The sequence below is a fragment of the Rattus norvegicus genome, chromosome 1 (genome assembly GCF_036323735.1).
Source record: "Rattus norvegicus strain BN/NHsdMcwi chromosome 1, GRCr8, whole genome shotgun sequence".
Taxonomy (NCBI): domain Eukaryota; kingdom Metazoa; phylum Chordata; class Mammalia; order Rodentia; family Muridae; genus Rattus; species Rattus norvegicus.
In genome coordinates, this window is record NC_086019.1 from 163,595,377 (window position 1) to 163,621,401 (window position 26,025).

The following is a 26,025-nucleotide window of genomic DNA, read 5'->3' on the forward strand; positions in this document are numbered from 1 at the left end:
ACGAGGGCTGAAAGTGGCCGCGGGGCTTGACGGGACTTGTAGTTAGAATCTGCCGTCGCCAGTTGCCGCCTCCGTTGCTAGCCACACCGTCGCGGTTACTAAGGAGTGGGTGGGGAAGGTTGTGGCAAGCGCCACCGTGGAGCGACTCCGAGATTCCCGTGAGGCTCGCAGGCGTGCACTCCGCCTGACAGAGACCTCGCCTCCGCGGGTTCTTCGGAGGCGGAAACGACGCCGAAGACAGGTGTGGCTGGAAATTTAAGTTTGCTTGAGTTATGAGGCTTTCCGGCCCCAAATGTTGTGTCCTAAGAAGAGAGGTAGAGCCTGACTTTACCCTTTTCTATCCCTGGTTGTAGAACATTAGCTCGATTATTCTCCCCAACGTGACGATCATCTTAGCTTTTAGTGATGTTTCCTGTAGAACTATCATTTATTTAATGCCTACTGTGTGCCAGGCAGTGCCCTACATGCACTTACACCCACCCATTCTGTGTCAGTCTCAGAATAATGCTGTTTAGACAAGAAAAGGAATTTACCAGAAGCCAGAGAGCATGGGTCAGAACACACTTGAAGCCAACCTTTTAGTTTTTAACTTAAAAACATGTTTCCAGTTTGGCAGTGTGATTTTATTAATATTGAGAAAAAATATTGAGCACCAATAAAACTTGCCACTAAAACTAAGGCATATAAGGAAAACAAATCTGGTTGCTAATCTAGAACCCAAAATTATCACATAGTAATATCACTTTATGTCGTATTACATTGCATTATTTAGTTTTTATACCTACATATTTTCCATATGTATACAGGTGATCAGCCAGATGCTAGGGGGTCATAGGTGATCAGTGGTCTCATGAGCATTCAATCATGTGATGAAATAGGGCTGTCCAGTGCAGATGTCCCATTCTAAGATATGATATGAATTCACTAGACATTTTGTTTTCTTTTGTTTTTGTTGTTTTGTTTTTCTTTTTCTTTTTCTGAGATTTTGTTTTAGGTCTCTTTTCTGAGCTCCTTTTGTTTTGGGTCTCACTGTAAGGTCCAGCTATCCTGAAACTCACTGTGTAGACAGACTGGCTTCAAACTCAGAGATCCACCTGCCTCTTCCTCCTTAGTGCTGGAACTACTACCACGCCCAGCCTTTGAATTGCTTAGCATGTCCTCAGTCCTCTTCTAGATACTTAGAATATACCTCTGAATGAAAGAGACAAAATGTTCTTGGCAAAGCTATGTCTCCATGAAAACATGATCGCTAAAAATAGATTAGATTTCATCCTCTATTAAGCAATTCCTGGCCATTCCAGTTGTAAGGGTCCAAAAATTGCTGAAGGAAGACCCCAGACTCAGTATACAGAAACAAAGCGTTTATTCTGAAGAAACAACCAGCATTGGGGGGCCATCCATTCTTTGAAGTGGTGACCCCAGATAAAGGCACACAGGCCTTCTTAAAAGGAACCGGGAGAACTCTCTAGAAGGATTAGGTAATCTAAAATTTCATTGGTGGGTGCTAGGGGGTCATAGGTGATCAGTGGTCTCATGAGCATTCAATCATGTGATGAAATAGGGCTGTCCAGTGCAGATGTCCCATTCTAAGATATGATATTTCCCCATTCTTGTGGTTATTTCCAGGCTGCTCTTAGGAGAGGGTTCTATGATCTTGTTCTGGACTATATGGTCTGTTCCTAGAGCTGGTGCCTTATGACCTAGTTTCTGGGACTTAAGGTCTATTCCTGAAACTGGTGTCTTACAGTCTTTTTTTTTTTTTGAAATCGGACCTGGTCATCAAAATGGAGACAAATGGGGGACATTAAATGAGGATAAATGGGGACAAATGGGGTTTATATTGTCCTTTCACAATCGGATGTCTCATAAATTTTGGTTGTTGCCACTCATCCCTCTTGTCACTTCTCCTTTTCTTAGCACCCAGCTCTGTCAAACCTCCCTTGGCCCTTGCTTTTGCCTTCCTTGCAGGCAAAACGAAGTACCCATGCAGCAGTTCGTTTATGCCTCTGTTTAGTTGAGGTAGCATTTATTAAGAGTCATCCTTCTGTAGGCCATGTCCTGTTTGAGATGCTGGAGATGAAGAGGTTACTAGAACCCAGGCTTGGCTTTGGAAGGCCTCAGCCTGAGGTGGAGGTCAGAAAAGCAGGTCATTCTACTACATTGTAATGGAATTGTAACCTCCATTACTCTAGGCCCGGGGTCTAGAGAGATGACTCAGCAGTTAAGAAAGAGCACTTGGCATTTTTGCAGAGCATTCCAGCTCAGTTCCCAGCACCCACACGAAGGCTCACAACCGTCTATAATTCCAGTTCCAAGGGATCCAGTGCCCTATTTTGTCTCCCATGGGCATTGGGTACACATGCATACATGTAGGCAAAACACATCAGATAAAATTAAATTTTATAAAAGAATAAAGTGGGCCTGAGGTAGTAGCAGAGGGTCAATCTGGGAGCAGAGAGGTCCAAGAAAATTAATTGCATGAACCAAGATAAAGACAAAACAGCAGAACATGCAAATGGTTGCAAATCAGGAGCATCAGTGCCCGTGTGGGAGTCCGATGTGGGGGCGATGCAGGCACACAGTTGTAGGAAAGGGGCAAATAGACAAAAGGTACACGTGTGTTGGAGCTGGGAGGTACTAAAGTCAGCTTGAGGTTGGCTTTCAAGTTTGAGATGGAGTCCAGAGGTAGCTGAAGGTAACACTCAAATCTGGACCTTGGACTTTCATTTTCTGACATAAAGAGAAGTTCATGCTTCTATTGGGGCTACATTCGAGAAAAGTGTAACTAGGAGCTATGCCCCCTTCTGGGCCCTTTAGTTGTACTCCACACCTTCCCATCTACAGTTCCTCATGCTGAGTTGGGGTTTCTGTAGTTATTTATGTCCTGGGTAATACCTGAGTTGGATGTATTCTTTGTGTTCCGTGCATAGCATTTATCTTTCCCAGGCTGGGCCTTGTCCTTCGACATTGTTTCTTCTGCTTCTGTTCCACAGAAATGGATTTCATTAAACAGATGCTGTAGATGGCCCCTTCCTTTACCCTTGGTCCCTCTGGTAGAATGCTTAGACAGTGCAGCTGCTCTCCACTCTTCGACAATGTGGCTCTTATAAATCTCTGCCCACGTCTGTTTCAGTGTCTTTGGTGTGTGTGCATGTGTGATCCCCAGGATGAAAACCAGGGCCCTGAGCATACTACATACATTCCCGGCCCCCTTTCTCTTCATAGCTGTCCCAGCGTTTTCTTGGAATTGTTTTCAGTCTCTTATCCCCACTACACACGTCCTGACCTTCATACAAGACACAGTTTGGAGCATAAGGCTCCATCTATCCAAAACGTATGGTATAATCGCTAAGGTTCAAGCGTTCTTAACAACAGGCTAAAAAGAACCACGTTATCTCTCTTACAGGTAAAGAGACAGGTAAAGAAGCAAAAGCAAAAGGAAGGCAAAGAATCACTCCCGAAGTCAAAGATCAGGTAAGTACCAAATAGACAGGCAACTAGGCCCCAGTATACTGGTGAATTGCCAGAGCCTTCTCTAGCAGCTGCCATCTCTAGCATCCATCTCTAGTGATTTATACAGGCACCCCCTGGCTAGCTGTCTATCCCCTGGCTTGCTGATAGATTGGTTGACCTCCAGAGAGGTTTCCTGAAAAACAAACCATCTGATTTTGAAGCTGGTCACCTGCCCTTTTTTAGAGAATGCTAGGCTCTGTGTTAGGCATCAGGCTGTTCTAGTTTGGCGCTCTACTGCTATGATAAAAACACTGACAAAAACAAACTGAGGGAGAAAGGGGTTTGCTTGTCTCACAAATTCTGATCACAGTTATCAACCAGGGGAACCACAGCAGAACTGAGCAGGGCAGGAACTGAAGCAGAGACCACAGAGGAATGCCTGCTTACTTAGCTTGCTTCTCCAATAACCTAGGATGCCTTGCGACTGAGACCTGGGCGCTCCCCACATCAGCCATTAATCAAAACTATATACGGAGGCTTGCCCACAAGCCAGACTGATAGAAACGTTTTTCTCAGTTGATATTATACTTCCTAGATGACACTAACCCCAGTTCTCGTCCATTGACAAAAACAAACAAACTAATCAGGAAGTGGGCTTATGTAGATGAGGTGATCACAGCCCCTAAAACAGGTGGGAAGCTGGTGAGGGGAGCAAGACAGCAAGACAGTCATATGACAGTAGGACATATGACTCCAGAGGTACAGAGTGTCAGAGGACCACGTGAGAAAAGCCTCCCACCCCTTAGCGGGAGGAGCTCAGGGATCAGAATACACAGACTACTCACTGGACCAGAGGAGAGCCCAGTCTTTACTTATTCATCCAGCAGATTATTCTGGAATCTGTTACGTGCTAGATGCTGTTAGCATAAACAAACAATTAAGTACCTAACACTGTCCTTTCCCTTGAGGGACATTAGAGAGATCAGATTTATACACATCTTTTGGTCCCAGGAGTACCACCGTGTCAGGCTCACTCCGTTCAGTGCTCCTTATGCGCTGGATCCCACGGGGAGAAGAGAAGCAGTGAGTTAGCTCCTAGTCCCTCGGGGGAGCATCGCATGGTTGGCGTCTGTCTGATGAGGTCGAAAGTGCTTGAGTCATAAAGGAGAGGACTATGTAGTGAATGAATAAGCAGAGTCCAGCCAAAGCACAACTGTTTCTCACTATGGAGTCCAGTGAAGGCTTTGAGAGGGGCGGCATGTGCTCGGGGCGTAGAAAGATGGCTTTTCTCCACGCACCTTATCCGTGGCTTCAGTTCGTTCTCACCGAAGCTCCCCGAGGCACAGCATTTTTAGGTTCTTTTTCTTTGTGGGAAAACAGGCTCAGAGAGGTAAAGTGACTGGTTCAAGGCCATGCGGCTTTGTAGCAGAAACTAGAGCCAAACTTGTTCAGGAACTGCCCATTACCTTCCGCCTCACCTCAGGTTTGTCTCTCCAAGGAAACCTCTCCCCAGGACACCTCCACCCTGCTTCCCTCCTGTCATTTATGAATTCTTCCTACACTCTGCATATCACATCACAGTCTTCACGGAACTCCATTCCCTCAGCCAGAGGGGCTCGGAGAGTCTTACGTTATCTGAAGCTGCCCCAAAGCAGATTTTTTTTTTTTTTTTTTGGTTCTTTTTTTCGGAGCTGGGGACCGAACCCAGGGCCTTGCGCTTCCTAAGCAATCGCTCTACCACTGAGCTAAATCCCCAACCCTTTTTTTTTTTTTTTTTTTTTTTTTGATAACTAAAGTCTGTTAAGGAAAAGTCTGTAGGTTTCACAATTTAGGAGACTTAGATCTCTGAGAGGCCTGCCCGCAAGTGAATTGTAATGGATGAGACAAACCAGGTGGACAGAGTGAGAAAGGATATGTTATGTGGAAGCAACACTAAGCACAAAGGACGAAGCTGGAAACCCTATTTTCTATATACCCTCATAGACTGAATGGACAGGAGTGGCTAGGCTGGGAAGGCAGGGTAGAGATACCAAGGACCTCAGAGAAGAGGTTTCAAGAACAGGATGGTGGCCTTGGGTTCAGTGGGGAGAGCACCTGCCCAGTGTTGTCTGAGGCCCTGGGTTCCCACTCCAGCAAAGCAAAAGCAAAATGTTTGTTTAGCTAAACAAACAAAAATCAACTAGGGCCTCTGGCTTTCCGGAGAAAATCAAGTCAGAAGGGTGTGGTGGCAGTCTAGGTTGAATACAGTCTGAGGATGAACAAAGACAGTGGAGAAGAAGAATAGACTGCTAGACCAATGTGAGTAGAGATTTTGCTAAGCAAATGACCAATAGACGCACAGGATAAGAAGAAAGGCTCGGGGTCCAGGGCAGTGTCCAGGCCGCATAGGGTAGTCCCCTCCCTGCTGTGTATTTCCAGGCAATAGCCAATGCTTGTTGGCGACTTTTTTGTCTGTTTGCTTTTGAACTGAATTTTGTGACCTGTGAAAGTCAAAGGATTTTCATCACAGGAAACTATCAGCAGCCTCAGAGTTAACTATCTTCCCAGAGCTGCTTGGTTTGGCCTGCACATTGTTCCAAAATGATAGATGAATTGCTCGTGCTTAAATAATCAGATTCCATACAAAAAGCAAAAAAACAAAAAAACAAAATGGAGAGGCAGGGTGTGTGTGGCATCTCATGCAACTGGGGAGGACTGAATAGGAGCTGCTCCTGCAGGCGCACACACTCACACACCTACCCTCTGCTTCCCTCCGCTCTCTGGCATCCAGCTTTCTCTACTCTCTTCTATAGCTGTCCCAACTCCTGTGAAGGCCTATATTTGCCACACTTAGCTACTTATGTTGGTTTATGAAAGGTCTGACACCAGAAAAACAAGGACTGATAGATACAGATGATAAATATGAGGGGCTTTTTGGTTTGGTTTGGTTTGGTTTGGTTTGGCTTTGGCTTTGGTTTGGTTTGGTTTGGCTTTGGTTTTTTGTGGTCCTGGGACTAAACTCAAGCTTTTGCACGTGCCAGGCAAGGCTCTTTGCCATTGTTCCTGAACTCTGCAAGATACTTTAACTTCCTGTTTCCTGACAGGTGATACATTCAACTGTGTTTAGGGGTAGCTGCTCCTTGGAGGAATTATTCTGAAGACAGTAACAATTTGATTAAAAAAAAAAAAAGAAAAGCCCAAGTCAAATCCTGGAGGCAGAAACACATCTTACTTCCCAATTTCTGTCTGTCTACATGGGCACACATTTCTGTTTGTATACATGTATGTACATACATGTACAACCAACAGGAAGTGAGAGGTTATTTCCTTTGTGTTCTTTTATTCCTTAGGTGGTAGAGAAATGGACCAGTCAGGATATGCAAAATGTCTTCCCTATTGTAGCTGTCCCGGAGGGAACCTTCCTTCCCTGTCCCTCTTTCTCCTCAATGGAGGAACCCGTCCCCTAGACTCCAACCACCCTTCCCCGATTGCTCCCAGATGGGGTTAAGGCTGCCCATCTTTCTCATCCTCTCCTCCTCAGATCTGCTCCGTCCTCTTGGTGACAGGTATATAGCCGAGCCTTTCCCATCCTGTCAATGATAGTCATCATAGAAGACTATCAGTGTGTGCTAGCCAGGTGCTGTTCACTCTCCTCAACCCCTCCCCAAGCACTGTCTCATTAGATCATCAAAACAGTCCCACAGAAGGGGCCCACTTACTGTCTTCACTTCATAGAGGGAGAAACTGAGGCAGTGTGGTGAAATGTTAAATAATTTAAGTGTCCGAGGGCCACACAATAAGTATCTTACCAGCATTTAGCCCATGCTCTGTAGTGACTGCCCTCCAAGGCTGGAACCAGTGTGAACACATTAGTTGCTTTTGCTCCCTTTGGGAGCCAGGGAGTGCATCCACAGACATTCCCCACATCCCACACCCTGAAACCCTGCCCTGTTGCCTGCTTTCTCTTGACTGTGCCTTACTGCTTGCCTCTCTCCTCTCTTTCACAGCCAGGCCTTGCTTGCAGTTACCTTGCTTGCCTTACTCTACCTCCCTCTCCCCGCTCCTCTGAACATCAGATTTACTTCTCCCCTTCCCTGGAAGCTGACTGTTCTTTCCTCATGGCTTGTGTGAGTGTTCTTACCTTACCTGGCTTCCCAGGCTCCTCCTCTCGGCTGTTTTCTCTTTATGCTAGTTTAGTTCCTATGTTCTGTGGGCCCTCATAGCTCGCACTGGCTTTATACAGTGCTCCCTGTTTGTGGTACCCGTTGCCAGTCTCATTCATTGGGACCAATTCTGTCAGGCCTCCCTTCTCAACTACAGCCCTGGTCATGACTTCTACAAAACTCAGAAGTTGACTTCATCTTCCAGTCACCTAGAGTTTGAAACCACAGCCACACACACCCCCAGCCCACCCCTCATAGCAAATACCCTTTCAGGAGCAGGCACTGTCTGTCCTGTTCTGCCTTGCTGGCCAAGAGTCCCTTCCCCTTCCTGAGACTGGCAGCTTCGTCTTGAGCACTATAATGCCCTCACTTCTGGGGCTCTTTCTTTCTGGACCATTTATTCTTCTCGCCATCAGTAAATTCAGTTTACCCCTCAAACCGGATTTATCCAGTCCAAACTTTGTTTGTGCATCACTTTTCCTAAAATGTAAACCCCATTTCTCTGAACTCTGTTAAAACAAGGACAACTACCCTTCACATGTGATCTGCTCACTTCTCTGTGAAGGTAGGATTGTTGTGTCTCCCCCACCCCCACTTTACAGATGAGGACTTTGATACTCAGTGGAGTAGAGGGACTTGCTTAGCACACAGCAAGGCAAGACAGAACCAGGATTCAAACCAGGTCTGTCTGAGCCTGATCTAGTGTTCTGCTGAGTTAGGGCTGGTTTGAATTGGAAATCCCAGGCCCCGCCTCCCTGTTCTATTCATAGCAGCCCCATTTCTGAAGCAGAGCCTCTTGGTCCTTAGATGTAGGATGCTCAGGACACAGTGGTCTTGTCAGGCTCATAATTGGCACTGGGTGAAGGGTTCCCCTGCACCTTTTTACTCTTCTGACTCCCCACTGCCCTGTATCCCTCAGGGAGATGGTGTCTTCAGGAATATACAAAATGGATAATGGGAAACCTTGCCTCAACAACTGCTTTCCAGCCAAAAGTCTCCTTCGGTTGCCGGAAGAAGGTGAGGTGACTTCTCTGTTGCTGCCTACACCCTGCCTTGCGCCATTTTTCCTCATTTTCTCCTTGCCACTCAGGCCCATCCCCTCCTATCCCTCTTTTTGCAACAGCCTCAGTAGGCCTTCTGCAGTGTGTGTTTAACCACCATGGCTTCTGTTCAGTGGCCTCTCGTTGCTGACCCCATAGAGGCCCGCCATGTCAATTGCAGCCTAATGGACCCTTACTCTCTGCCACAACCCCATTCCTTTATTTATGCTTCTTTCCCAGGATGCTGTTTTCACAAAGCTTCTGGATTTGCCCCGAGTGTTCCAGTCTTCCTTCCAGTTAGGCAGAGTCTTCCATCCATGAAGCCCTACCCTTCTCCCACAGTTTTCAGAGGACCGTCTTATGACCCCCGAGTCTGCTGTGCACCGTTCTTCCCATTTCTCTCTGTTCCACTCCTGAATGAAGTTGCTAATGCTTCTGTAGGTTTCCAATCTCCATCTAGTTAACCCCCTTCCCCCAGCAGGGACTTTTAAAGTGAGCACAGCTTTAGAGATGGAGCACTGTCTAGAAGTCAGTTCTCTGCTGCTTTGGATGAGTAAGTCAAGAGAAAGGGCCACCTTCTTTAACCTTTGTTTTTGTGACTTGTTAAGTATTCCCTTACCTTCAGTAGGGGGATTGACTAGTCAATGAGTAATATAAACCACATATGTGTGTAAACTATACATGTGTACACACACACACACACACACACACACACACACACCATCATTTATCATTCCATACATATACACCTGATAAGGTTTAATTCACAAACTAGGAATAGTAGGGGATTAACTTAAAGAGTTAAAACTGTTCTAGATAGCTGATAGTAAGTAGAATAATTATATCAGTATGTAAAATGATAAGTTATATAACTGCAGGCTTTCCACTTGCACTTAAGTTCCCCAAAATACTGACTCTGAGATCTAATATGAATAAGTGCTCGGCTCATGGACTTTGACTCACTTCCACTACCTCGTAACTCACGTATCCCGTTTGAACTAGTCTTAGTCGTGCCACGTGGCTAGTTACCGCTCCTTCACTATTGTGCAACCAGCTTCCTCAGGGTTGGGGTGGGGGCAGTCTTCCCACACCTCACTCAATCCCAGAATTTCTCTGTCTCTGCCAGATGTCCCACTCTCTAATCCTGCCTCAGCTCATTGGCCAGCCAGGCCTTTATTGACAGGTGAAGGCTTTCACACAGTGCACAAGAGATTATCTTGTTTTAAATTCTTCTTTATTTCTGGGATTTCTCATTTTTAATATTTTTTTTGGTCGTAGTTGAGTACTAGCAACTGAAAACAGAGAAAATCTTGGAAAGGGGGACCATGGAATGCATAGGCTATTGGTTGACTCTTCTCTAGCCTATTCTCCAATTTGTTTGGGGTTTAGTAACTAGGGATCAACTGTAGGGCCTCACACGTGACAGACCAGGGTTTTACCACTGAGCTGCATCCCAGCCCTGTTCTCTCTGCTTCCACAAAGGGACTCAGTTTGTGTCAATCTTGGCCACCTACTTGTTTGAATCTGTGAGGAAACAATCAGTGTGGTTTTATCCTTTCTCTCTCTTCCTTCCTCCCTTCCTCCCCGCCTCAAACTCTCCAAACATAAAAGAAAGAGACAGAGAAGAAAGAGTGGAGGGAGGTGCTATCTGCATGTGCTGGTGTGCATGCTCACTAAGAGCAGGGAGAAACGGACATAGCGAAGAATATACTTGCTGCCCAGATCTTAGTTTCTAAATACAATTTTCCAATGAGAGGAGTAAGAGCCCCCTAAAAAAATAGATGTTCTCCGAGGCAAGGAGAAAAGAATTCAGATTGTGCTTTAAACCTCTTGTGGTACCAGAAAGTAAAGAAGTGCTCAGGAAACCATTGAGGGCAGGTTGAAAGGACACAGGAGTCAGACAACAGAGACAAGTCTGGGAAACAAATAGCCTAGATAGGGAAATAAATAATGGTAGGATAAATATTCATGAGCCCATAATGATATAAATAAACATTTATTCAAGTCAGTAAATAAGTGGGAGAGAAGAAACATCTTTTTCTTTCAGTAAAACTCTCATCAATGAATATGGAAGACATGAAGGGATATAAAACCACTATTCAAATATCACAGTAATATTTTTACAGTAAAACTCACTTTTGGGTAATATGTCAGGATTCTTTAAAGAAATAAGGAGAGCAGAAGATAGGTAGATGGATGGATGGACGGATGGATAGATGATAGATAAACGAGGGAGGGAGAGAGAGAGAGAGAGAGAGAGAGAGAGAGAGAGAGAGAGTGTGAGAGCGCGCCAGCCCTTGGTGACCCTTGGGGAGAGTTAATCTGAAGTAGATATTTGTGTGTTTTGTTTCCTGGTGGTGAGGATGAAATCCGTGCTTTGCACAATTTGGGTAAATGTTCTACCACTGAGCTACATCCCAGCCCATTGCCTTTTTTGTTTTTCTTTTTACTGAGCATCTGTAGGTAGCCCTGACTGTCCTAGAACTCGCTATGTAGATAAGCTGACCTTGAACTCACAGAGATCCACCTGCCTCTGACTCTGGAGTGCTGGGATTAAAAACGTGCATCCCATGCCTCCCCTCCTCCGAGGCAGTCTTGAAGCAGGACTTCTTTTTCCTCTAGGAAATCTCATGTTTTGCCCCTTAATTTTCAACTGACGGACTGAGGTAGAGTCTCCTATGTTATCAGGTGCCTCACTCACTAACATCACCTCGTCATAGATACTATTAAAAGTACAAAATGCCATCAAAGCACCAATTGCATATCATAACCCAGTGAGGCTGACATAACAGCAATTTGGGATGTAGAAAAAAATCCGGTAGAAGTATGAGAAAGGGACATTTAAACAACTTTCTAGTTATAGTTATTAGTAACAAAGGTTAAAAACCAGGAACTTCTCAGTAGTGAAATCAGGAAGACCCAACTCTGAATGAATGAGTGTTCAAAATTAGCACTGAAGGGCTGTGGAGGTGGCTTGGTAGAGAAGAGAGCCTGCAGCAGCGAGCAAGAGGACCCATCCCTGTCACGATGTGAAAACTGAGCATGGCCATATATGCCTGTCACCTCAGAACTGGGACAAAGACAGAAAGATTTCTGGGGTTTTGCTCACTGGCCAGCATAGCTGAAGTGATGAGCTTCTGGTTCAACAAGAAACTGTTTCAAGGGAACAAGGTAGAGATTGACAGAGGCACTTCCCATGTTCCTCTGGCTTCCACATGCACAGCTGCACACATTTGTGCACTGTGTGCACCCGTACATCATACACACACACACACACACACACACACACACACATCACACATCACACATCACACATCACACATAGAACAAACATTGTAGCATCAGGGTGTTGTATAATAGTACACTCCTATAACTCCAGCACTCAGGAGGCTGGGGCAAGAGACTTTTGAGGCCATCCTAGACCGTATAGTGAGAGCCTGTCTCAAGAACAAGATACCACCCCCAGAAGTAACACATAACAAGCTCTCTGATACAACGCACAGGGAAAGGCACAGCTTGCTTTTGTGGTGCTTGCCACGTTCAGCGCCTCAGTCTCACCATGGGAAAGCATTAGACAAGTTCACACAGGTGGGTATCTTCACAACTGTCGAGCCCGAAGAAGGAGAGAGCAGAATGGAGAACAGTATCTGCATTTGGAGTAGACTAAGGAGTCATGCTGTGTGAATGTGGTGTGAGATCCTAGCCTAGATTCTGGAACAAGGGGAGGACATTGCTTAGGAACCGGCAGATTTCAGAGAAGGGCTGACATCAGTAGCTGATGTTGCATCAATGCTAATTGCTCAGTTCAGTAATTCTGTGGCTGTAATAAAGGCAAGAATATTAGAGGAGCTGGGGGAAGGCTATGTGGCAATTTGTACTGTTTTTGAAATTTTTCTGGAAGGGTAAAATTATCTCAAAAAAAAAAAAACAAAACCCTTATAAACACAAAACAAACAATGCCCCTCGATCCTCCTATCTGCTAAGAGCTATACCATTCCTGTATTCTGTCTGTCTTGAGCACTTTCCATGGGCTGCCTCTTCTGACCTTTCCAGCTTCCTCTCATTGATCTCCTGGCACATCTGGGCCTTTCCTCTTGACCACTTTGTGTTTTCACATCAACTCAGACTGTTACCTTCAGGAGATGCAGTGAGTCAAAGAGTACCAAAACCTATGCCCAGGTGGGGCAGCCTTTGCTAGTGGGGTACCAGAGCAGTTGTGGGAAATGCCTCACGAGACCAGAGCAGGCAAGACTGGCAACAGTGGTTGAGTGTGGGGCCAAGCCCTGGAGGCAGGGTTAGGAGTTGCTGCCCACCAGAGTCCATGGCCCCATCCTAGGTCCCACAGTTCTTCTGTTGTGTGTCGTCCTGGCCTTCATATGCCTGGGCATTTGTTGTTCTGCCTTCTGCCTAGACCGCCTTGGTTTCAATCTCCATCTATAGGATTCCTTCAGCTTAGTAGAGCTCTCTCATGCTGGTAGGTTCTCTGGGCTTCCACACCACCTCAGATATGATTGAACTGTTAGGGGTCAGGGCTTCTGTCATGTACATTGCTGTGACCCCAGCTCTCAGTACAAAGTAGATGTCCACAAACATCTAAGCAGATGACAACGTGGGTTCACGAAATCATTTGTTTAGCAGCAGTCACAGTAGCAAGCTCTGTGCAGGCCATTAGGACAGGAAGATGAGTTAGTTAGACAAGGTCTTTGCTGTTAAAGAGTTTCTATTCCAGAGGACAACAAATGAGGAAATAAATAATAAAATATAAATAATATAAAGATTACAGTTGATGCCAAGGGTAGACTAATTGCTAATGTGAAAGATAATAGATTATAGAATGTCATGATTTTTTTCTTTTCTTTTTTTCGGAGCTGGGGACTGAACCCAAGGCCTTGCGCTTGCTAGGCAAACGCTCTACCACTGAGCTAAATCCCCAACCCCGAATGTCATGATTTTTAAATGGACTTACTGTGAAGATCATGATCTCTCTCTCTCTCTCTCTCTCTCTCTCTCTCTCTCTCTCTCTCTCTCTCCTTTTAAAGATAGAGTTCCATGTAACCCAGGCTGGCCTCTAACTTGCTGAGTAGCCAAGGATGATTCCGGGGTCATCCTATTTCCATTTTTTCTGAATCTTAAAATGCTCCACTATAACCAGTTTTATATAGTGGGGGGGGGGTAGGGGTGTGAACTGAGGTTTGCCTGTGTGCCAGGCGAACGCTTGGACGAATGAGTTACAGCCCTGGGCGTCATGCTATGTTTTGCTGCGTATGGAATTGAGGTCACAGAGTTCTTACCCAGGAGATGACTAGCAGTAGAGTGGGTGGGTGGCTAGTACTGAGAGAATCGTCCTCAGTGCTGACAGGATTGAAGGAGGACATAAAACAACAGGAAGAACCTGATTCCGTTTCTTAAATGCACATTAGCCTTGCGAGATAAGGAAGGAGCTGGGCAGCGGTCCCACTTTCTTCATCCTAAACCCTTTCATTCATAGCACATCCCTCACTGAATCAGCGGCTGCTTAAATGAGTCATGTGCACAGACACACTTCACTGGTAGTGAGAGCTTGGTGTTGTTAGTACTCAGGAGCTATTGGGGTTTTGGCCTTAGAGATAAATATCCTGTATTCACACCCTTGGCTTTGGAGGAGTTCGGCCCTACTCACTGTCCCAATCTTCCCCACAGGCCGAGGACACTGGCTAGTGGCTCGGAAAGGCAGCATGAAGAAAGGTGTGGCTAAGGCATCCACCGAAGGTCAGGAAAACCAGAAGAAAGTTTCTTTCGATACTGGGTTGAAGAAAATATCTCGGCGGGATAGCCAGGCAGAAATTGGTGGACATATCTTGGACCGGTCCTTTCTGGTGAGAGCAAAGGCCTTCCTGAATGGGCAAGAGTGTTATCTAAGGGAAGGGGAAGGGAGGAATATGAAGATTCTCCTGATTCATCTGACTAGGGGCAAGGACTTGTCTTGCCGGGGACCACTACTCCTACCCAACTTGGAGCTCTGAGAGTGACGCGGCAAATCCACTGTGGCTGCTGAGGAAATAACCCTGGGAGTTCCTTTGACATGTGAAGCCTTTGTGTCCACCCTGCGAGACAGGCCCAGCCCTGCTACCCTTACTATATTGTTCCCGCTGGTAGACAAGGAAAAGAGGCCCCCCATACAGCCAGTAAATAGCCAGACCAGGACCCTGATCTATGGACTCCAAAACCTGTACCTTTATATGATGTAACATGGCCAGACAGGGTGGCACATACCTTTAATTTCTGTACTTGGGAGGCAGAGATGATGGATCTCTGTGAACCTACTTAGTGAGACCCTGGCTCTAAGAGGAAAAAAACATTTTACAAAGTGAAAAATCCAATATCAGTTGGAAAGGCAAGAGCGTTTCAGAAATAACAGGTAAACTGAGGAACCTATGCAAGTGCTGAGGAGAAGTGAGAGACTCCTGTGTGCCATGCTGTGCTCTGCTCTATGGTGACTTCCCCAGGAACTGGTGAGACCAGGGAGGTCCTGCTTTCCCACAGCCTTTGTCCTTTGGTGTTAGCATCTGTCTGGAAGTAGGAGGACTCTAGGCCTGAGGCAGTCTCTCTGTAGAGACCTGGAATGGTAGTTTGGAGACCAGCCAGGCAGTTTCACATCTGTTCTATGCAACGCTTCAGTAGCTTTGCAAAGAAAGATGGATTTTGTAAATTAATACTAATGGGCAGTATGGGCTCCCGTTGTTCCCTGAGAAGAGGTCTGGCAGCCTGGCTCTTCCCACATTCTGCTGGTAAGTCCCCAGACTTGTGTATCAGAGGCTGCAAGAGAATGTGCCTGGCCCCACCCACCTCACTGAGCCTGGCCCCACCCCCCTCGCTGAGCCTGGCTCCACCCCCTCACTGAGCCTGGCCCCACCTCCCTCACTGAGCAGCACAAGCTTCCTGCAGAGCCTGTGGGATTTGTCTCTCTGTTAGGACCTCTCCTCATTGGGAGTTCAGAGGACAAAAACAGCAGTACTGAGGTGGGACAGACCACGTCACTCCACAGTGTTCTTTTGTCCCCTCATTCCCAAATACAACTAACCCTGCATATCCACTGTTCCTCATCCACAGAGTCTAACAACCACATACTGAAATGTTTGAAAAACAAAGCAAAAGTATGCACTACACATGTGCACACTCTTGTCTTCCTAGTCCCTAAACCATATGGCATAACAACTGTTTACATATTATTGCACTATACATATATTACATGTATTGGGTATTATCAATAACCCAGAGATGATTGGAAGTATATAGGAGGATATGCATAAGGTTAAAAACAAAAAACACTGCACCATTTTAAACGAGGGACTTGAGGGCTGGAGAGATGTCTCAGAGCTTGAGAACAATAGTTGTTCTTCCAGAGTACTCAGTTTCACTTCCCAGCACCCACCGTTCAGGACATCTGTAACTCCAGTTCCAGGGGATCTGAAACCCTCTTCTAACATCTGCAGATGCCTTAGTTAGGGTTTCCATCGCCTTAAAGAGACACCAAGAGAAAGACAACATTTAATTGGGACTGGCTTACTGCTTCCGTTATCATCGTGGCGGAAAGCATGGCAGATGGAAGCCTGGTAGCATCCAGACCGGCATGGTACTGGAGGAGCTGAGTTCTACATCTTGTTCCGAAGGCAAACAGAAGACTGACTTCAAGGCAGCTAGGAGGAGGGTCTCAAAGCCCACCACAACAGTGACACACTTCCTCCAACAATTAGGCCTCACCTAATAGTGCCACTCCCTATGGGCCAAGCATATTCAAACCACCACACAAGTGATACAGAGATGTATATACAGGCAAATGCCCAGATGTATACAAAAAGTTAACTTTTAAAATTATAAATGAAGTGTTTGGAGGTCCCTGTTTTTGCATCCTAGTATGTCCAGCACTTGAGTGTGGGATGGGGGACTGTCCATGTGAGTTCCCATATTAACCAGCATGGTTTGTTACCTGCATTGCTGCTTTGGGTGGAGGGAACAATGAGAATGCTTTTCAGAGCAACGGGATCTCTATGCTGCCTCTCAATTCACTGGCACCTCAGATTACACTGCCGCACATATCCCATTAACCCCACATCACCAAATACATCATTTTGGGTAACGTTACCTCTGGGTAGGCACTAACTAGCCAGTCACCAAGCTAGTAACCAGGAGTTTTAGTTAATACTTGCCTCTTCCCCTCTCTCCACATTCCCACTCTACCAAGTCCTGGAACTTCTATTAAACAGTCATGGAGCCTACTTCCCTTCATGTCTTCTGCTTCAACACTGAACCAGGCCTCCTTTGTCTCTTACCACGTAGCTCTCAACTAGTTCAAACCAATTAGAATGCTTTTCTTTAGGATCACGGAGATGGCTCAGTGGGTAAAAGCTCTCGCTCTTCAAGGCCTAACAACTGAGTTTGATCCCCAGGAGGAAAGGTGGAAGGAGAGAACCAACTCCCAAAAACTGTGCCCTAACCTTCACATGTATGGCAGGGTTTGTGCATGTGTGCACACATCCTCACGTACTGCTGCTGCTGCCGCCAACAACAGCAACAACAGCAGCACACTAAATCTAGACTGCTTCTCTGTCACCCGGAAGTCTGAGGCATTGCTTGGGATCTATTCTGTAAAGGCCATTCCCCTAAGCTCAGCCGCCTTCCATCTTTCTGCTCCATCATTCTCAGCATGCTTTCTTGTTTTCTTGGGCTGACTCCCTTCATCATTCCAAAATGGCAGCAGCTCTGGTCATCACATACACAGAGAAAGAAGACAACATCCAGAGGTAGAGAAGAGGCCGCCATTGGACCATGCCTGTCTTTAGAATAGAAGGCATCTTTAAGCTGGTCACCCACCCCGACTCTCAGCAGCCAACATTGCATTGGCCTGACCAACTGTTGGGTGGAGGGGTGAGGCCTTAACAGTTGGCTGCGATGGTGGGATGGCTTAAGACTTGTCCTTGGGGCTGCACTGAGGCTCGCCTTTACAGATGGTCAATGACCTTAGTGGCCTCTAACAGAGGCGATGTAGATGAGTGATTATTGAAAAGGTCATTAACAACACCTGGCACACTATTCTCTTCTGTCTTCTTATCCTTTCTAAGTAGGTCAGACATGCTGATCTTCATGAAACTGGTGTCAGTCCCTACTTAATCCACTCCCTTGTCCAGAGCAAGTGTGGATCCACATGGTCTCAACTCCCGCTCTAAAAACACCTTCACACTTTCTGCCCACTTCATAGGATCATCTCCTATAGCTTCTCTCTCAGCTGGAAAACCACATCCTCAAGGAAATGTTTCCTCCCTATAAGACTGAGGTTGGGGCCTCCTGTTTCCATAGCCCACCGAATCTTGCATTTTTCCTTTAAAACAATCATTACATTTCTAAGTACTTGTTATTTGCCTTCCCACTCAGTGGTCACTCTGAGGAAGTTTGGAAGGCATCTGCTGCTTCCCCACTGTCTTCCCTGAGCCTGTTTAAAGTCTCTTCATAGTAGGCATCTTATGGGATAGACCAGGATGGGTGGGACAAGGAGGAATTCTGCAGCACTAAACTAGGAGATATTCTGAAGCTGATATCTGATCCTAACTTTTTCATTATGTACAGTGACATATGGCAGGCAAAAAATGCATAGTTTAATGAGTACAGATTGAATCCAAATCATAGATCCATCATGTTCTAGCTATATGGCCTTTCATCTCTTAATCTCATTAAAAGGGGGAACTAAACTCTTTAAAGTAATACTGGAAGAAAGAGCTAACCCCTTTAACACAATAATAGGTATTAAGAAACGCTACTTACATTAAAGGGGCGTTCAATTAGGGTTAAACAGAAGTTTGTTAATATAGTCAGTACAGTCCATGCCCTAGGTTGTGCTTAGTTTATACTTGGCGAACGAATGGATGAGTGAACGAGTGTGCAGGCAAACAAATGGCAAATCTATGAGAGTACCCAGGGAGAGAACGCTGAGCAGAAGTCATTCTGCTGAACTCAACTCATTAAATTCTGTTAGGACCTTGGGGACCAACTCTGTGTCCTCTGTTCCAGCTCAAGCACCACTCTGCCAGAAAGCCATCAGAACTTTGCACTATCAACGTGAGTGGCATGAAGTTCTCCAAGGTGAGGCCAGCATCAAAGGCGTGATGGAGCCTGATGTCAGGGGACCTGGATGCTTTGGTTTGTGTGTGGCACTTCCACGGTACCGGGAACTAGAAATTAATTACGTAGAAAAAGGGAAGGGTTGGGGATTTGGCTCAGTGGTAGAGCGCTTGCCTAGCGGACGCAAGGCCCTGGGTTCGGTCCCCAGCTCCGAAAAATAGAAAAAAGAAAAAAAAAGCGCTTGCCTAGAAAAAGGGAGAAGAGGTGGGCAGACAAGGGCGGAAAAATATTCATACACAAACTTTGCTATAAATTTGGTATTCTGTGAACTAGAAAAATTCACCTTAAGAATCTGTTCTTGGGGGGCTGGGGATTTAGCTCAGTGGTTAGAGTGCTTACCTAGCAAGCGCAAGGCCCTGGGTTCGGTCCCCAGCTCTGAAAAAAAGAAAAAAAAAAAAAAGAATCTGTTCTTGAGACTAGGCCATAGAACATGGTGAGAATTGGCCAGGGAGTTTGGTAGAGTCTAGTTCCTTGTGTGGAATTCCCACCACATAAGCTAACCAGTTGTATGGTAGGGGTACAGAAACTCTTATGATGGGAAAGAATGTTACAAGATTGGTTGTAGCTTCTGTTCATAACAATGGAAGTTTTGATGTGTACACAGCAGAAGAGGATAACTTGTCATATACTCAAGCAAGGAATTCAAATGGACGAATTGGACCTATGTGTATCAGCACATATTAATCTCCAAAGAGCTATACACATCTCAGATAAATCTCAAAGCCATACTCTCAAATAAAGAGACACATTCACACCATAGTATGAGTATAAAGTTTTAAAACATGTAAATAACCCTATGTATAATTGATGGGTATAAACGTTGGTGTGTGTGTTACATACATAAAAACCCAGAACAGAGATGAGGCCTGGGGTTTGAGGAGACAACATTGAGGGTGTGGTAGTAGAGGTCATAAGTCTTCTAATAGTTTCTTTCAAGTTTAGACAGTTCAGACTCAGGTCTGTTAAAACTGGGTCAAGGTGCACATCTTCAAAGTATCACTCTCTCTGCTTTTTGATACATTTGAAGTATTTCAGGGTAGAAGAAAACAGAAAAGTCCCCACAGCCCTCCCCACGTGTCTGCTCTTGCACTAAGAATGTTTCTTAGTCCCTTTTAGGCATTTGTCCTCTGGGCAGGTGCTCTGGTGTTTCTGCGAGGCTCCCAGGCAAGGGAACTAATCCTGTGTTTCTCTGGAATGCTTTCTGACAGGCAAAGGAAAAGGACTTCAAACACTTTACGTCTGTGATTTATATCAATGCCTCTGAAAACCTGCTGCCTCTAGGTAAGCTTTCTCTTCTCAGAAACTGTCCTCCTAGCCTGCAGAGCACTTACATTAGGATTTGTCTGTCTATCCACCTAGGATTGGCCTCTCATGGCCAGGAAATGGCTCTGGAGAGATCACAGATCTCAACTCTGGAGCGGTGCTGTCACTCAGCAAGGGTTTCCCTCAGCCGAAGCTCCTCTCCACATACACAGACAATCCTCTTCAGCCTGGGCAGGCCACCTTGCACTCTCCAGTGAGAGAAAAGGCCTTAGTAATTCAGCAAACCTACAGTGACCCCTGCTGGTGCCAGGACTGTGTGGAAGCGCACTGGATTAGAATGGGCTCAGATTCAGACTAAAACCAGGGTACATAGAAGCAGGGAGATCAGGAGACACCAGGCAAGCATATCAGAGCGACTTTAACCCAGTCCAGTGAGTCAGGAACTCTAGGAGAGAGCACCTAAGACATGATCAAAAAATAAATACACTGGGCCAGCAAGATGGCCAATCAAGTAGGTTCAAGCACCTACTGCCAAGTTTGGTGGCCTGCATTTGATCCCCGAGACTCCCAGGAGGGAAGGAACCATCTCCTGACAAACTGTCCTCTGACACCTGCATGTACTCACCACACACACACACACACACACACACACACACACACACACACACATACACACACACACACACACTCAGGAGTTGGGAAAGGTGCTTTGGGTTGAGGGGCATCTGTGGAATGGTACTGCCTTGTCAGTATGATTGTGTACAAGGCATACAGGAGGAGAAAAAACTGAGGCTAGACACATTGGCAGGGACTTGATCATCCAGAGCTTTGAAAGTTGTCCTCCAGACAGAAGAGGCATAGAAGGCTTTTAACCAGGGAAGCTCAGTGAGGAGGGGTTTTCCATGGAGGGAGATGAAGCTTGGGATGGAGGAGTGAAGGGGATTGAGAGAATGATCTGGAAGAGGTGGGCATCCTGGGGCTTGGCAACCTGTAAGGATATAAGGAAAGGGAGGAATCAAGGGAATACTCAGAGACAGTTCTAGTTTGTCTCAGTGAGAGGGGAGCTTCTATCAAAGCATCTAATGAGGTCCCTGCCTTAGAAGAAAGAGTAGTCTGCTAGGAGATGCCTTGGTATAAGCAGGCCAAAAGGCCTGTGAATAGATGACCAGCCTCACTAAGGAAGAAAACAGCACCAGGATACAGTTTTATGTCCTTCAAATATTGGCAAGTATGAAAAACACTAACCACAACCAGCCCTGGGGAGGCAGTGTAGACTCTCAGTGAAAGTCAAATATAAGAAAGCAGTATGACTCCTTGGAGGAAATTTGGTAGTCTCTTAAAATTTAAGACAGGGCTGGAGATCTGGATCAGCTGCTAAGAACATTTGCTGCCTTTGCAAAGGACCCAGGTTCAATTTCTAGCACCCATGGGGGCCACTCACAGCCACCTACAACTCCAGTTCCAGGGGATCCAGTAATGTCTTCTAGCCTCCATGGGCTTCTGCACATACTCACTGCACACAACACCACACAGGAACACATACAGATAGATAGATAGATAGATAGATAGATAGATAGATAGATAGATAGATAGATAGATAGATAGACAGACAGACAGACAGACAGACAGACCGGCCGGCCTTTAAAAGTTTAGGTAGTCACTGTCTTTAGTAATTCCATTTCTAGGAATATATTCTACAGAGAGAGTCTTACACGGGGAATTTCCCCAGTCAGTCTCTTGCTAGCCTTCACTGAGCATCCTGACACACAAACTTTTGTAGGCTACATAGTACACCAGGTTCACTTAGAGGGTTCTAAGTGATTGTACACTATACCCCCATTGTACAGCTTCAGGAGTCCTACGGTGGAGCCCCCATGGGTGGCTGTCTTGCAGGGCTGCCCGCTGGCTAAGAAGTCACCCTGGGTGGTGGACAGAAACTCTCATTGAGTAAATGTAAGAATTGCCCTTGCCAGGAAATCTCAACACAGGAACCAAGGTGCCGTTCTGTAGGTCTGTATTACAGCATTCCCATGAAGGACATGTCTGATGATAGGAGTCACCACTTAAAGAGAAGTGTCCCCTTCTTCCGGTATTTATAATTTATACTTTCTCCTGGTCCAGACACAATTTACCTCTGCAATCATTTTTACCACAAGCAATAGTTGCCTAGTAACACAGTTGCCATAGCATATGCTTCAGGTTACCAGGGAAACAGGCTTAGAAAGTGAATCTAAGATCCAGTTTTCATGCAAGAGGGAGTGTTTGATTGCCTCCTTCCCACATAGGTTAAATGCTACCAACAGGACAAGCTAGTGCATGTGTATACTAGAAAGGTAACTAAGATTTTGGACAAATTTAACATGGAATAATTTTCAAGTCATACCATTAAAGGAGAAAAGCCACAGTACAGCATGTGTTCCGTTTTTATAAGAGGAAGACTGTATTTCAATACATACATGAGAAAAATATTATATATATATATATATGAAATTTTAAACAGTTGACACTAAATGTTGGAATTAAAGGAACATTTTTCCCAGTGATGTTTGACTATTTGGGGTGGCCGTGTTAGCATCTCTAATCATAAATAATAGAGGTTATCTAGGAGTGTGGCTCAGTGGGATAGAGTTTGCCTAGCATGCACAAGACCCTCAGGTTGGTCCTGGACTGGAAAGAAAAAAGAAAGAACAGAGGTCATTTTTCAATGGGCAGGCCTTGCATCTGAACAGACTTACATTCAATCCTTAGTTTTCCCGCTGCTAAGCAACCTTATTTCTAACCAGTCATTTACCCTGCCTGAGCTGCCATTTCCTCAACCATAGAATGGACGTCACAGTTCCTATCAGTGAGAGTGGCAGAGATTTAAATCTTTCTAAAAGACCATTTTCTGTTGTGTGTGTATATGCAGTGTGTGCATGTGCGTGTGCGTGTATGCATGAATGCAGGATCCCTTGGGGCCAGGAGAGGTCATTGGAACCCCTAGAGCTGGAGTAATGGCAGTGGGAAGCCACCCAATATGGATGCTGGGAACTAAACTCTGGTCTTCTACAAGAGCAGTAAATTCTCTTAACCCCAAGCCATGTCTCCAGCCTTATGGTTAGAGATCTGAGGTCTGAGATATAAAGCATCTTCCACGGCTGGAAGCTCAGTGAATGGTCATTATTAGTATCCTTCTCTTTAAGCATTTTCAAGCTCAAGATTCTCTTTCTGTTCCCATGTAGATGTCTTTCACACATTTCCAACCCTAAAGGAGTTGGAGCTTGCGTTCAATGGCATCAAGATGGTCTATGTGAAATATGGAGACTTCAAGACATTGGAAGTAAGTTGGAGGTAGGAAGTTTTTGATCCTACCTGTTCCCTTGTCAGGAATGAGTGTAGGGATAATGACACATTGTGACTTTGGGGAAAGCTTCTTTGGGCTTTCACTGCTAGGTTCATGCTTCATGGCACTGGCCTCTAGAGAGGGTGGTGGTGATATGATGTGATGATGGTGGTGGTGGTGGTGGTGGTGGTGGTGGTGGTGGTGGTGGTGATGATGATGGTGATGGGGATGATGATTATGAGGATGATGGTGGTGGTGGTGGTGATGGTGGTGATGGTGGTAATAGTGTAAGTAGTACTGATGGCAGACAGATAACTATGGCCAAGCTGTCTGACCCTGGAATATAAGTGCCAAGGGCCATTCAAGTTCAGAAGAATAGAAAAGTGAGTTTAAATGGATTATCGTAGAAGGAAGAGTTTCATAGGAGATACATCTCCTTACGTGTTTGAAGAGCTGTGGACCCAGGTTAAGAGCTAGGTACAGTGAGCTAGAGACTTTGTGGACCGATACCAAAGATATACCGTGACCTCAGTAAGTGAGGTTGGTCCCAGTGGACTGGGGGAGTAAGGCTGTACATCTGGTCCCTTGACCCAGAGATGAGGACGGGCAAACAGGGCTCCTGATTCAACAGCACACTCGAGGCACGGGCTCATCCCATGCACATCCCTAGCTGTTCTCAGAACTGTGGGATAGAAAGTACAGAAAGTCTGCTTTGCACAGCCGCATACTTGTTTCCTCTTCTGACTTTGATAAGGGCTCAAGGGCCACAATTTTTTTTTTACAAGGGAGTGAAGGTTTTGCCACTACCTGAGAATCACTGCACACATGTGTTGGAGAATAGTGCCAGAAGTGGGACCCAGCCCCCTGGCCAGGCTCCCTGTCTCCCCGAGTAGTGTGCCCTTCCCTGTGTGCTGACCATATAGTAAAGCATCTCCATTCACGCCTTAGCAACATGTCTACGTGCTGTTAGCTTAAATCTGCAAGCATCAAAGGCCAGCCATGCTTCATATGCGCCTCCCTTAACTTGTTTTAGGGAAACTGACCTTTTCAAAGAGTTGATGGCCTGTATATGCCATTTGTGTTATGCCTTTATATATTTTATGTTTGCAAACACTTTTAACATACTGAAATGGATATCATCCCAAGATGGTGGGTATGTCCTCACACTCTGAAAACATCCCGTGCTGAATGCAAAACTGACTTCTCTCCATGTGACTTTTCAAGTCACATCGAAGATGACAGCAGTTTGCTCTGACTTGGGACATGAGTTGGTCCTCAGACTTACTATTCAGTAGGCAAACTCTCAAAGACCAATAAAACCCAATGGAAGTGACTGATGCAGCTTGGAGCTGTGTTAAAGCATCTTTCTGTACTATAATTTGGTGTTGACAGTGGGAAGTAGATCCTAGACATGAGAGATCCAGAGAGCATTTCCCCAACCTCTGGGTCCAGGGCTCTCCTATAGACTTCCATTGTTCTTTGACTTTTTCAGAGAACAGTCTGAACCAAGAGTTGTATATTTTGCCTTGAACCTTGTCATTCTCCTTCCTCCTTCCTCCTTCCTCCTTCCTCCTTCTTCCTTCCTCCTTCTTCTTTCCTCAAAACACAACACAGGTACCAGAGGGCTATGATCACACACTTTGACTCTACAAGTAACTAGCTTGGGTTCAAATGTTAGTCATGGTTGATTTTTTATGTGACCCACTTTATACTTTGATTGCATCTGATGAAGATTCTCCTGCAGACCCAGCCTTATCCAAAGGAATTTGTCTATAAAGAAAACAGACTCGTTTTAGGATGCAGAATATAAATGAGGAAAGGAAATCTCTGGACTAGTCGTTTGTTCTTGTCTCTCTGTGATTTGCAGGGTCTCCCTAGGGTAAAAGATAAACATGTCAAACATCCTGAATTTGCATCTCACAGTAATGAGTACTTTGATGTGTAATAAAACTCAATGTGACTCAGCCAGATACAGCAGCCAGGCTAGTAATCTTCTGTCCTTGTCTGTCAGAGAGCCTGCCCCCAGGGGAGAGGCCCAGAGTGGAATTCCTCCAGAGTCAGTTTTGGAATACTTGACTTTGCTGGGATTTGATTTTGGGTTTACAAATCTGAAAACCGTCCAGCAGGACCCCAGCCCCAGCAGCCAGAAGGCATTCTTTCTCACCCTGGTCCTGCTGACCCTTTACCTTGTCCAAATAACGTGCCCTTGAGGATAAAGTTTCTCCCTTTGTAAAATCTGGGGTGGCTGTAACATTCTGCAACCTATGATTCTACAATTTTTATTTCTTTGAGCTACCCCTCATGGAAAGCAAATTTGGATCCAGCATTAATTTGGACCTAGCCAAAGTAGCTAGAATAAGGATTCACAGATGTGTGTGTGTGTGTGTGTGTGTGTGTGTGTGTGTGTGTGTGTGTGTAAGAAACATGAAACTAAGTATGTTACTCTTTGAGTCATGTGCTCACTAGTAGTTGGGGCTGTCATAAGTAGTCATCCTTCTGTGAGAGGAAAGAACTGCAGACAGTATGGAGTCTGCCGTGGGCCTGCCCCGACCTTTAGGGGAATGGTACTAGGTAGGACGCAGTGTCCGAAAAAGGCTAAAGACAGATAATCCCTGGCCTTATAATTTTATTATTTGTGCTTTAATAAGCACAT

The 26,025-nt window shown here is 45.5% G+C and overlaps 1 protein-coding gene and 1 long non-coding RNA gene across 15 annotated transcripts in view; one reads left to right on the forward strand and one right to left on the reverse strand.

The window, feature by feature from the left end:
• Positions 1 to 26: 26 nt before the first annotated feature.
• Xrra1 (X-ray radiation resistance associated 1) overlaps positions 27 to 26,025 on the forward strand; it is a 64,601-nt gene continuing 38,602 nt past the window's right edge. The window contains exons 1-7 of one of the 2 annotated variants that reach the window (XM_003748930.6): positions 27 to 241; positions 3,407 to 3,474; positions 8,515 to 8,612; positions 14,315 to 14,490; positions 18,677 to 18,748; positions 19,996 to 20,068; positions 23,272 to 23,369. In XM_003748930.6, the coding sequence (XP_003748978.1) occupies positions 8,519 to 8,612; positions 14,315 to 14,490; positions 18,677 to 18,748; positions 19,996 to 20,068; positions 23,272 to 23,369 (513 nt within the window). In that variant the 5' untranslated portion in view covers positions 27 to 241; positions 3,407 to 3,474; positions 8,515 to 8,518. The remainder of the gene's footprint in view (positions 242 to 3,406; positions 3,475 to 8,514; positions 8,613 to 14,314; positions 14,491 to 18,676; positions 18,749 to 19,995; positions 20,069 to 23,271; positions 23,370 to 26,025) is intronic. The other variant, XM_006229821.5, reaches the window with a different exon arrangement.
• LOC102547456 (uncharacterized) overlaps positions 20,852 to 26,025 on the reverse strand; it is a 32,147-nt gene continuing 26,973 nt past the window's right edge. For 4 of the 13 annotated variants that reach the window (XR_010060708.1, XR_010060702.1, XR_005499336.2 and 1 more), the window contains one exon: positions 23,539 to 25,246. This is a non-coding gene — a long non-coding RNA (uncharacterized LOC102547456). Of the gene's footprint in view, positions 21,039 to 23,538; positions 25,247 to 26,025 lie in introns of those variants that run through there. The other 9 variants (XR_010060706.1, XR_010060711.1, XR_005499337.2 and 6 more) reach the window with 4 other exon arrangements.